Raw genomic sequence first — 13578 nt, forward strand, 5'->3', positions numbered from 1 at the left:
TGAGCAAAAAAAAATAATTCAAATGAGCAAAAAAATAGTTCATGGTCGGATATACTACCTTTTTTGTGCATCCGACCCACTAATGTGTGCTTTCGACTTACAAGTATTGTACAGATCCGACCTACAGGAGAGTGAAACCAACTAAAGAAAGCTGAAGCTTAAGAGCTTATTAAAATATGGTCTGCCTTCTTTTTATCTTTAAAATTGGCGGAGACATCAATCATTTGAACAATTTTAATGGAATCCGGACAGACTTCTCGATAACTGACAATTTTCAAGGTTCGAAAATAGTAGAACACATTTTAGAAATCCCGTTACTAGCAGTTTCAGATTTTACTCGTTTTTAATGGGATTCTACCAAAAATGTGTCTCGTTGTAAAGCCACACGGAACAAAGACGATATTGAAGTCGTGACTTAATTCCCATGGGGATTGAGAAACCCTGTATATGGAATAATAGAAATTTATCTGGACCAGCTTTTCACATCCGTATTCTTAACGTTTTACAATATACAATTTTTGTTCGGCTTCTTAACTAGAAAAAGGGGTTGTGACACTTCTACGATTTAAAATAAGTATTTCAAGAATTTGTCAACTTTTCAAGTGTAGGGCACTGGACCATATTTGAAACGCCTTAGAAATGGGATGTTTGTTATTTTGATTTTTACAGCAGATAAAAATAATATCGAATTATCTAACTGAACAGTGGTAGATTGGGTAAAGATTGAACGCAATGTTAGAGGAGATAAAACCTTGATATTTTGGATAATTTTAAGTCATCCTTTCAGTGGGTAAACTGCAAATTCTGAGATCAAGCTTTGATTTAAAAAAAAAAAGACCCAAGATTTTATAAAAATTCGCAACAAAAAAACATTTGTGACAAATTATGCTGTAAATAATTTAAAATGTTAACATCATTTATCATTATTTACGACGTTGATTTTAGAAAAATGTTCTTTAATTTAAAATTACTTTAAAAATGATCCTTTTCATTCAGAATGATGTTAACTTAATACTTTATGAAGTAATACTTTTAGTGTGAAATTCCCACCTTAGGACAATTTTCTCGTCTTATTTAGTGATCCAACTTTATTAACCGTCATGTAGTGCAATGGGAGTAAGACTTTCTTAAGAAATATTTTTAGAGTAAATTACCAAATTTGATCATCATGATCAACTTCTAACTAAGCATAAATAAAATCCATTTACATTTGTACACTATATTTCAGAACACATTTAACAATTGGCAAAAAACGTAAACGGTTTAAGTACTATTTTTTGAATTTAGTAAGAGTTCGTAACTCGATAAATGAAGTTCGAATGAATTCGTAACTCGACATATGAAGTTCGAATGAATTCGTAACTCAACAAATGAAGTTCGAATGAATTTGTAACTCGATAAATGAAGTTCGAATGAATTCGTAACTCGACAAATGAAGTTCGAATGAATTCGTAACTCGACAAATGAAGTTCGAATGAATTCGTAACTCGACAAAGGAAGTTCGAATGAATTCGTAACTCGACAAATCAAGTTCGAATGAATTCGTAACTCGACAAAGGAAGTTCGAATGAATTCGTAACTCGACAAATGAAGTTCGAATGAATTCGTAACTCAACAAATGAAGTTCGAATGAATTCGTAACTCGACAAATGAAGTTTGAATGAATTCGTAACTCGACAAATGAAGTTCGAATGAATTCGTAACTCGACAAATCAAGTTTGAATGAATTCGTAACTCAACAAATGAAGTTCGAATGAATTCAGAGAGGGAGAACAGAACAAAAAATATAAATTGAAAAAAAGATAACGTTATAAAGAAACAAGTTATATGACTCTAATTGTACGAGACGTTGAATACAAACAATTGAAGATTCCCGCACACATAGTAAAAAATTATTCAATTGAAAGTAAGATACAGATACACTGAGTAAAGAACAATTAATAAAAAAACGTTAACAAAAATTATCAGAATTCAGCTCAAAGGGGTCGAAAGACAACGATACATTAACAGAAACAGAAGGGAAATTATTCCCTTGATAAAGCGACATAATATTGGAATTGTGAGATTTATATTTGAAGGGAGGGAGGGCAATTCACATTCCATCCAACTCTTTGTTTCCAGAAGAGAAGGAGGGAGGGCAGTTCACATTCTACAAAACTAAGTCTATTTCAATGATTTGGTTTCGTAATCGATTGATTAGCGGCTGGAGTGAGGACGGGTTTAACTATCTGAACTATCCTCGTCTGTTCTCTTCCAAATACAAACCTGAAAAAGGAAAAATAATGAAACGTAATACTAAAATGCAATATCAGATTTAAAAAAGGTAAACCTTATCATACCTGACCCCCACCCCCTCCCCACAAACAAAAAAAAATTTGAAATTTGCGCCTCATAGAAATGATATTGCCAGACATATTTATGATGAAAAAAATCCAATTTCTAAATACTACCTGGTTTTACAATAGGAATAGATTTCCAATTTTTAATGCACGAAAAAAGGAATGATAAAAAAGGGAGACAGGGATGTATATTTTTAAGAATTATCCCACTCCCTGAGCTGGGGGGGGGGGAATGATTTCGAAGATCTGAGGTAAAAAATGAAAAATTGGATATAAAGAAAAATATATGCCCCTAAAGAGAAAGGTCAAGTTACCATGTTATTTGAAGTAACAGCGACGATATGACTGCAATCCCAGCTTGTTGTGACCTTGTCTATGATAATATCGTGTCGGTCAAGCGGTACCTTCCTGCTGTTCTCCAGGTGGTCGTCCTAAACAAGATTAACTTAGTTTCATTAGACTTCAAGCATGCTTACCTGTAAATCATTAACATCTCAAAAAAAATGTCAAGAAAATTTCAAAATGTTTAGCCAAACATATTTTCACGACTTAATATAATTATCATTTTGGACTATTATTATATGTTCAAATGACCCAAAAAGTATAGTTCAAATAAGGNGATCGCCATGCAATTTTTATTATCAACATTAAGAAAAGAACACTTAGAATAGAGGCTAGGGTCCTTAAAATCTCGCCCCCTCCCCTGGCGGTTTAATTAGTCGAACAAAGACATCTCGTTTTTAAATCTTTCCTTAATCATCTCATGATTATGCCCGGAATGAAACTTAAACCTTCCAATCATAAGTTTACGCTTAATTAGATGTAGCTAAGCGCTTTCCCAACCAAATCCGAATACCTGTAGCTCCGGCCAAACCAGTTTTGTGGTTGGATCAACCAGTTTCTTGATAGGTTCTGGACTCTTATCCGGACTACTGTTAACCATACCAGGCATGTTGTAGAGCCATAGGCTTCCCTTGTCATCTCCGCACACTATCAGTCCTTTACCCTGAACAGTAATTTATTAAGGTCACATATTATCGGAATTTATTATCATCTGTCATCCAACAGGAATATATTTTTGTCACATATCATCAAACAGGAATATATTAATTTCAATTATTATCAAACAGGAATTTATTAAGGTCAAATATGATCAAATAGGAATATGTGATTATGTGATTATGTGAGATGAGATCTGCAAGAAGCCCCATCTTGGGCAACCCAGACCGCCTACATTTAAAAAAAAATTTGCATAAAAATATTTAAGCTTAAAGGGATTGTATAACTAAAATTAAAAATCAAAGGGATTGTATCCAACTGTTTTAAAATTAAAGGGGTTTGTATAAAAATCAGGTTACCTTGTGGCATCCCAGATTCATATAGAAGTTGTCTGTATCCGACCATTTCAGGTTTGCTAGCATGCTCACCTAGTATACAGACATTGTCAAACGGTGATCCAGTTTTATTTTACACCTATAACAGGTTTTTAACAATAATAGAGTGTATGTTTTCTATAAAAATTAAATTAAATTTTCAATTTATTAGAAACTAAAAATTTTTTTTGACAAGTTCGATGCTCCGTAAAAAAAGGAGTAATTAACAAGTTCACAAAGAATTGGCATGCTAGAATACTATTAGACTGGGCTATCTGCAAAAACGCCAATTATCCGTATGTTAAATCCTATAGAATACTGAAGCAAACAAAGCATATCGAAACATCAAGATTGAACGAGACCCTTCTATGGTGATATTCTCCTTTAAATTTCGTTTCAGAAACCCCTAGCGGTGAGATTCTAAACTAACTATTTGTACCTCAGATCCCACAGGTATATAAGCCCGTGATTGGCACACTTTGCCACTACGGTATACTCGGACACAATAGCTAAACTGTCAACTATTGGGTTCTCGTCCTGAAAATAAAACTAATTTACAAAATAGACGAACTAACAAAACCAAAGAGTACACTGAATGGAATAACACATCGGATAATACATTAATACGTCAAATGATGAAAAAATCTGTCATCAGATGTCATCTAAGAATTAGCGGACAAGGTCCATCTTGTTCCGCACTGGGACAGAAATGAAAAATTTAACTTCAAATGGCAAGTTTTGTTGTTTACACTCAACTGTGACGTAATTACAGCTATAGAACTGGTTCTATAGTAAACAAACAACTTTTGGGAAACAAGAAAACGAAACCTTTACAAAAAAACTTAATCATAATCTTAATTTACAAGACGTCTAGAATGCTATTACAAAGTCTAGAATGTTATTACAAAGCCTCGAAATGAATTCAGTGCTCCCCTATGACGGCACAGTAAATTTTCAACAATACTTCCCCCCCCCCTCCCTAAATATACAATTTATATCCGACCTTATCCCGTTCACTGGCAGGTAGAAGGAAATCAACCAGGAAAGGTTTGTACTTCGTTTCACTCCGCACCTTCTCCGCCTCAATCTTAACATAAGGAAGTTAAAAAAATGATTGGATAAATAGGATAAATAGGTCAATATACAGGATGAGATCTTAACATAAGGAAGTTAAAAAAATGATTGGATAAATAGGATAAATAGGTCAATATATTCATATATCCATGAGAGGATGAATAGGTCAATATATTCATATATCCATGAGAGGATGAATAGGTCAATATATTCATATATCCATGAGAGGATGAATCATAGATAAAGATAGATAGCGCATAAGACGACATTTTTAATCTTGAAAGATATAAATGTACAGAGATGTTTTAAAGATATTCCTATTATATAGAATAACTAGGTCGGTTGTGAACATTAGCTGTTCTTATGTCATTGAGTACTTGTGGTGTACATGAGTTCTGTAGAGAGAAATTTAAGTTAGTTTAGTCCTTCTCATGTCCTTCAGTTCTCGTCAATATGATAAATTGCTCAGTGAAATATTGTTGTTCAAATATTTCCATTCCCGGAGTTATTTTACACTCTATTATGAAATCCATTAAAACACCAAACCACCCCGCTTATCATTGAAGTACACTTTGACCCCCAGAAGTATGAGTTCGCGGACTGTACAATTCTTGGTGATTTTGCGTACATAAACTATCTATGTTTATTTATTTACCTATGGGATGAATAGGTCAATATATTCATATATCCATGAGAGCATGAATAGGTAAGTATATGAAAGAAGAGGTTGATAGGATGATTAGATGAAAAGATAAAAGGAAGGATGGATAAATGGATGAATATATAGAAGAATGAAGATAATAGATGAAGAAAGAACTACTGTGAATCAATGGATAATCTATGAACTAATACACTCCAACCATGTAAATTATGGCAAGTTTAATACGGATTTCCCTTATGACGACGGTAAAACTGATAAAATAAGTATCCTACCTTCCATCCTACTAACCCAGCAGCTGTCCCAGCTAGCAGCCACTTAGAATTGTGTCCAGACCAAGCGATATTATATACGTCTCCTAAACAAAATATATAACGACATGTTAACCTGCTTTTTATTAATACTATTATGATTTGCAGACAATCCATCATTCAATGAAATAGGGGTCGACGCTTCTCATCACTGAAGTGTATCCATAAAAATAAGAAAATTTAGTTTTGGAATTAAAAACACCAATGCGCCTAAAAATGCACAATGGTTTCGTCTTAAAAAATCCACATTTCAAAACAATATTAGGATTGGCTAAAAAGTTTAAAAGTTCTCATTAAAAATAATATAAAGTTTTGTTTTTCCGCTCTAACTCATATATCCCTGGACCGATTTGCCTCACATTTTTAATAGGGAACTCGGGGGAACCACAGGAATGTTCAAAGCTTGGTTTTGAAATTCTAAGTTGTGTGGGTTGACAAAAATAAATGTTTAAATTTCTTAATTTAAGACCAACCGCGGGTAAACGGTGGGAGTAACTATGAGTAACCTGGGCAACGCTAGGNCATGTTATTGTCCAAGGCTAGTTTAACCATAACAAAACAATATCTATGATTGTTAATCTCATACCTTGTGTTTGTACTTCATGAGGACTGTGCCTGAGTTCACATCAATGATGCAAATACTGTTTCCTCTAAAACAAAATAGGAAATCATTAACATATTTGTTGTCATTTTTTTTACATGAGTCTCACAACTAATATACACCCCTGTTTTGAAATCTTCGAATTTTATCAATTTTTTTAGAGAAACGAACTAGAACGATCATTAACACTAACCGTAATCAGGGAAGAGTTTGAGGAGTTGTCTAGGGTTAACTCCATCATATGTTGGAAGGGTAGGAGTACCAACATCAAAGAGAGACACGTTGCCGTCGTTGGTTCCCACAAAGAGCCAGGTGGGTTCAGAACTGTGGAACACAAGGGAGTTTACAGCAGTTGGCTTCTTAATATCAACCGGCTTCCATTCGTGGAAACACACCTGGCAGAAAATAACCGTTATTGTAGGGACTTTTTATTTTAAATTAGCACACCAGCCGACCACTCCCGGTGAATGTAGAAAATTTTGGGTGGGAAGAAAAAATAAATTTATTATTATTCAAAATATCTTGCAAATTGTCCGGTTTCGCTGTAAAAAAAAACATTAAAATATATATTTTTTGACGCGTATGGACAGTAGGGATAACAAANAAATGGTTTTAGAATTATGACCAACCTTGTTTTTGGGATGAAACATCCTGATTTCTCCTTTAATCCCCCCGCTAGCTAGAATATTAGTCTTCTCCCCTCCCAGGTTCAGAGTTGTCCAGGCGAGAGTATAAAAATTCTCTCTAATATCCTGAACAATGAAGGTTGTTAAATTGCGATGATAAGTGGAGAATTCAAAATATCAGAATTTTCGATATAACTATTTTCCATTTATTTATCAAGGTTTTCATGAAAGTTATCACGATTTTTCCAAAAATCATCATTCTTCTTTCTGATCAATTTTTCATGATTTCCTACAAAATATAAGGTTTACATACAAAATATCAAGATTTTTCATCAAATTATCATATTATATCATATTATGAGGGACTATCAATTTACCAAGCAATTTCATCGATTTACAAGGTTTTCTATGAATTTATCAGTTTAATAATAGTATCTTACTTTTATATCAACTAACAAAGTTTTACATGAATTTATCAGTTTTCCATCAATAGTTTTCACGGAGTTTCGTCGATTTGTCAATCTTTTTCATAAAATGAACTTATCAAGGTTTCCATCTATTGATAGTTTCAATGAAATAATCAAGGTTTTAGATTGAGTTATCGTCCCATAAAATATCATGTTATAGTCCAAGTCATGTTATAGTCCCAAGTCATGTTATAGTCCCAAGTCATGTTATTGTCCAAGGCTAGTTTAACCATAACAAAACAATATCTATGATTGTTAATCTCATACCTTGTGTTTGTACTTCATGAGGACTGTGCCTGAGTTCACATCAATGATGCAAATACTGTTTCCTCTAAAACAAAATAGGAAATCATTAACATATTTGTTGTCATTTTTTTTACTCCCCTACCCCCACCCCAGGGGTGTTGGGGGTGGGGGACCTCTGGATGTTATGAAGATACTCATTCACTCCCTGCAACCTGTTCTATTCTGTATTATCTACTGCTTCTTTAGGAAAAAGCATCGTGCAAGGGAAATTTGGAGGAACCCTCGCCATTAATTTGCAGGTCACTATTGCAGAGAAATCACAAATCAAAATAAACGGTTTTCAAAAACAAAAACATGGATTTCCAGTTCAGAACTGATTCAGACAAAGATATTAAAGAAACAGTAGTAAATCCGGCATTCCCATCTATACATGGAGGGTTACACTAATAGTCCCTTTAAGAGTGGTAATTTCAAGGGAGCCTCCATTAATTGAGTGGCATGTCCGATTCACAACGGTACCTTTAAAACGGATGTAGTAGATATATCTAATATCTATCCATTCCTTTTCATTATTTTCGATTGTGATTACTCTAATATAAAGACTTGCGTCTTTATGTTTCAAAAACAATGAACATTTCAGAATTTAACACTGTTAAGGCTAGAAAAGCAGGACTTATTTGAACTTACCCGCAGGTTGCTACATTACTCAGGGTCTTGCTGCTATCCTCTGGATCAGGTTCGAACACAACCTGGATAAATGAATAATTTCAATATTTCAAGAAAGCTCAATAAAGCAGCTAAGCAATCCTCCTTAGCTAGAATTTATAGCCTTTCGAATCTGATCAGTTGATTTCTAGCTGATGGGCTTCAAGTTTTTAACGAAAGCGCTTTACATAAACGCAACTAAACTAGCGTAGGGGTTCATCTTGGGACTACTCTTGGTGAAATTACACGTTCTTGTCACCCCAAAACACATAAAATTTGCTACAAGAAGTATCAGAGATAATAAATTTTCCCTCAAACCATATCGTAGTGCGGTAAATATGCCAGAATTATCCATTTTTATTTTACGCATCAAGGTTAAAAATACATTGCTTTTCATTTGCGTTATAAAATTTCATTTTGAATTTCTATTCTTCTATGTGTAAATTTAGCTTGTCTGTCTGTCTGTTTGTGTCCAATAAATGTCAAAACGGCTAAACCGATAAGGCCCAAATTTTGTGTGGGACCTCACGTGACCCCAGGGAAGAGTTTTAAATGATCAAAATTACAAATATTTGTCTCCATCAAAATTCGATTTTCATTAAATGGGGGGGAATACATAATTCTGAGTTTGCATGCAAAAAATCAGCCTCCTACGACAATTCTAAGTTATGTTTAACCACTGTTTAAATTTTCCGGAGAGTAATACGTTTTGTGCCCCCCCCTCTTTTTGAAAATTTTGAAAATTCACGGATGTTTTTATTAAAATCCGCTTTTTGTTTTGCTTTACGATGTACACAACACACACTGCTGAAAATGGACCATCAGATTTCAAATCAAAACACCTTTTATCTTTTCTTTGGATAATGTTTATATGCAGGCTACTGAGTTATATTCTCAATTTTCAGAAAATGCCACCAAGGGAATTTTGAGCAAATCAATATTTAAAAAATTGTAGAAATCAAATGCACTCACAGGTCTATGATTAAACAAAAGTTTCGTTTCAAGACTTTAATCTGCTTATTCAACTATTATTTTTAAGTATGACGTAGTAAGATGTACTACACCAAGTTCGATCAGCTGACTAAGGATGAGCACTGTATCTGAACTTGAACCAACTACACGAGTCATTAACGGTAAAAAAGAATAAAGATGGGAAAAAAGGGAAAACGAATGGACTTTTATAAATCCGCTTTTGTGTCTATGACAAATTTTCAGCAAATTTCCTCTCCAGATGCACAGAATGGTAATTAAATAAAAACTGAGTAAATAATTCACTGATCAATTGATTAGTAATAAAACTGAGAAAACTTACTTAAAACCTTAACAATTGCAAATTATTTCTTAAGTCAAGAACTCTCCTCCCACTTTTCTCGTATGAGAAACTAAAACCTTATTAATAAAAATTAGCTGAAGCGCATTTTGATGTCAAAATGCGGCACGAAAAAGTTTTTATGCTGTAATTTTACTTCATAAAAGTCTTTTTCAGGCAGTAATTGGGCAATTATACAGTTCACTTAGGGCTTTGATTTTTTAGCTAAAACATGTCTTATGATTGTTAAGGAAAATTTACAATATTTGAGGACCCTGCCATTAATGGTTCTAAAAATATCACAAAAAACACAGAATAATCTTGATTAATCTTTGAACCTACAGTTACTATTGAATTTAGACTTAAAAATGCACTTGATTTTTACAATTTCTTTAAAATAGATTTAATCAAAATTCATTTAAGGTGGCATTTTCTGAAAATTTAGATTATAACTCAGAAGCCTGCATTTTTAGCAGTGTGACAAAGAGAACATGTTCACAATTAAATAGAAGATGGACGTGAAGCGCTCTCAAAGGCTAGTAACAACAAAAAAAGACATTATTACCTCCCAGATCTGAGTCTGAACATCAGCAGGGTCATTGTTCTTAGAATGGGATCTGATAAAGTGAACAGGATCGTAAACCAGGGATTCCTAAACAATGTCCAAGTTAAAGCGATCTCTTTCAATATTAGGATTGTACATTTACCTACTTTTTCATTTGCTACCTAGATGGGCAGTTGAGTCTTTTTTTAAACCTCTGGTAGGTTTAGATTTTTTTTTCTCGCGGTGTTTTTCGCAAAAATTAAGTACTAATATAACAGAAAAAAATATTTCTTAAAGATATGTCAAAAGATTCGTCTTAAAAAACTTAAGTTCAGAAAAGTCGATTTTATATGGATTTGTTAATCACTTCACCAATAAGACAAAAAAAAATTTATTGAAAAATCTTGGGTCCGTCCTAGTATAAGATTTTTGGACCCCCCCCCCCTATCCATGCGGCCACATGACTAATTATATCCATGTGTTACATATGAGATCCACGTAGAAAATTGGTAAAATCGGTCAATTTCAAATTAACGATATAGTCTTACGCAAATAGATAAACAATCTTAACAAATTATAAATTATAAAGGGTAAATAATATCTTGAAAAGCTAACCTCAGTTTTAGAACGCTTCGGCTTCTTGTCGCTACCAGAGGACACAGGGCGCTTCTTGTCCGGCATTCTATAAATCTGGAGATCTGAAAATAAGTAAAATTAAATTTTTTTACATGAAATGTGGCTAAATATTTACATTGTTGTTTGACTTCCCCCGCTCTCACCGTCCCACGCCACTTGTTCCTTGAGAAATCCGCTAATACCGACAATTTGCGCAGTAGATTTGGTTTGCCGCGGCAAAATAAGTAATTATTTTGAAGTCTGTCAAAAACTAAGACGACACAAAATATTTACTATATTAATTGGTGGATTCTCTCTTGAACTACTCCCGTTTGAACTATTGTTCGTTTGAACTATTGTTCATTTGAACTACTGACATAACGTCATACCCTGTAGTTCAAATCAACACATTACTTGCTCATTTGAACTATTTTAAATTATTTTATAATTATGAAGTTAAGGACCATATAATAAGTTATATAACATATCAGGGGCATTTTTTAATAAAAAAAAGGGTATGGACAAAAAAAAAACATTTTTACTTCTAAATAATGTCATTTCCACATTAGATTTCGTTGAGATCTTAACATACTACATACATTGACGACTTAAGAAAATTTGACAATGAGTAATGACAATAGTTTTGCAGAGTACAGGGTGTCCAACGAAACATGACAGTTGAAAAATAGTTTTGCAGAGTACAGGGTGTCCAACGAAACATGACAGTTGAAAAATAGTTTTGAATGTCGTCCTCATATACTGTATTAGGATATTAAGGTTTTTTGGCAGTTCATTTCGTTAAAAAAATCTTTTCCTCCAAAATCTTTTACTTTGAAATCAAGTATACTTCAATATGACTCCCATTTAATATTTTTATTATTGTCTTTGGTCCCAATAAACTTAACAATTATTATGGAAGATGATATTCTAAACTATTCACCAACTGTCATGTTTCGTGGGACATCCTGTATATGCACAGTAGTTTTTAAAATTTTGGGGATTTCATGAAGTTTATAATTAAGTCAAACAATTAATGATCAGATATAGTTTAAACAAACAAAGAAATATTTCAAATTGACAAATAAAAATGGATTTAATGAACATAAAAATAGTTAAAATTAACGTAAAAATAGTTAAAAAGAACATAAAAATAGTTCAAATGAAATGTTCATTGAACATATGAATTTAAAGATTTCAAAATAACAAAAAAATAATTAAAATGAACATAAAATAGTTCAAAGAACATAAAATAGTACAAATTAATATAAAATATAGTTCAAATGAAATATAGCTCATGAACAAAAAATAGTTCAAAATAAAGAAGAGGTACCGATACTCTTGAAGAAGAAACTGATACTCTGGGAGAAGGAACTGATACTCTGGGAGAGAAACTTATACTCTGGGAGGAGGAACTGATACTCTGGGAGGAGAGACTGATACTCTGGGAGGAGGAACTGATACTCTGTGAGAAGGAACTGATACTCTGGGAGGAGGAACTGATACTTTGGGAGAGAAACTGATACTCTGGGAGGAGGAACTGATACTCTGGGAGAGAAACTGATACTCTGGGAGAAGGAACTGATACTCTGTGAGAAGGAACTGATACTCTGGGAGGAGGAACTGATACTCTGGGAGGAGAGACTGATACTCTGGGAGAAGGAACTGATACTCTAGCCAAGCAANTTACAAGTAAACTCTAAGTAAGCCATACATCGAAAAAATTCATCATTCATCAAATGTTGTTTTCTTCACTTTCTGATAATGGAATGTTTAAATTAAATGATTATACGGAGCTCTTTAAAACTGTTCCATCATGATGGCTATTTATTTATTTTGGCAAATACTCAGATTTATGTAAAAAATTATAAAACCCATTGAAAAATTGTCAAGACGATTTTGGTAAATTCTTTTGATGTATGGCTCATTACGGGTTTAACTCTACCGGATTCAACTGATACACTACAAAAAACTGATGAACTTTATCATTATAATTCATTCAGAAGATGGCCGTGTTTGTTATTTTGTAGTATTTAATTAGAAAGAATCTCTTTATATTTTAATTTCAAAACATTCCAACCTCTTTACACTTCTCTTCAACCGCACGGCTGTCATTAAGCTCTTTATGTCCTGCTAATAGCGGTGTTTATGTCAGTGCCGCTGTAAAGTTTGCGCCTCGAGCTGCTATATTCAGTTCAACGGAGGTTCGGAGGACGGGAGGCACATCCAGGATAAAGGTCGGTCAGCCTCTGCAGTATTAAACAGGAGATCAATACAACCTCAGATTTTGTCGAGTGTGCATAAAGATTTTTTTTCATTTAAAGGGACTGTAGACTAAAATTCAAGTCATTCTCCATTTATGGCATGTATGATTGAATAAGACACTCTTTCAGAAACTTTTTTATCCGTGTTGAAAGAAATATCCTTATTTCATATCTGAAAATTGATCATTAACAATTGTGGTTTTTCTACAAAAGAGACTTGCTGATTTAATCTTCAAAGACAATGAAGGGAACTTTCAGAATTAGAAAACAGTTTAAAATGGAAAAACTTGTTCATTGTTAATCAGATAGCAAACTAAAATCCTTATTTCTTTCCTCCCAGTATTTTTTACAACCACTTTACCCTTTTTCTTCTGAACACTTTTCTCCCTCCAATCCCTACTAAGCTTTAAGATATTTTTCCTTTCTAGCTTTTCCTTACTTTCTCTCAT

General features: G+C 33.4%; 1 protein-coding gene across 1 annotated transcript; it reads right to left on the reverse strand.

The window, feature by feature from the left end:
- Positions 1–1203: 1203 nt before the first annotated feature.
- Positions 1204–13578, reverse strand: LOC111711474 (leucine-rich repeat and WD repeat-containing protein 1). Its single transcript, XM_023485847.1, has 17 exons — positions 13491–13578; positions 12946–12998; positions 12199–12538; positions 10869–10951; positions 10275–10361; positions 8383–8444; positions 7717–7780; positions 6986–7108; positions 6550–6751; positions 5720–5802; positions 4716–4799; positions 4143–4249; positions 3941–3962; positions 3698–3766; positions 3196–3345; positions 2654–2770; positions 1204–2265 (listed from the first exon to the last, which is right to left on the reverse strand). The coding sequence occupies exons 1-17, from the start codon at positions 13576–13578 to the stop codon at positions 2221–2223; spliced, it is 1779 nt and encodes a 592-aa protein (XP_023341615.1). The 3' UTR covers positions 1204–2220.

The sequence above is a fragment of the Eurytemora carolleeae genome, unplaced genomic scaffold (assembly GCF_000591075.1).
Source record: "Eurytemora carolleeae unplaced genomic scaffold, Eaff_2.0 scaffold1155, whole genome shotgun sequence".
NCBI lineage: Eukaryota > Metazoa > Arthropoda > Copepoda > Calanoida > Temoridae > Eurytemora > Eurytemora carolleeae.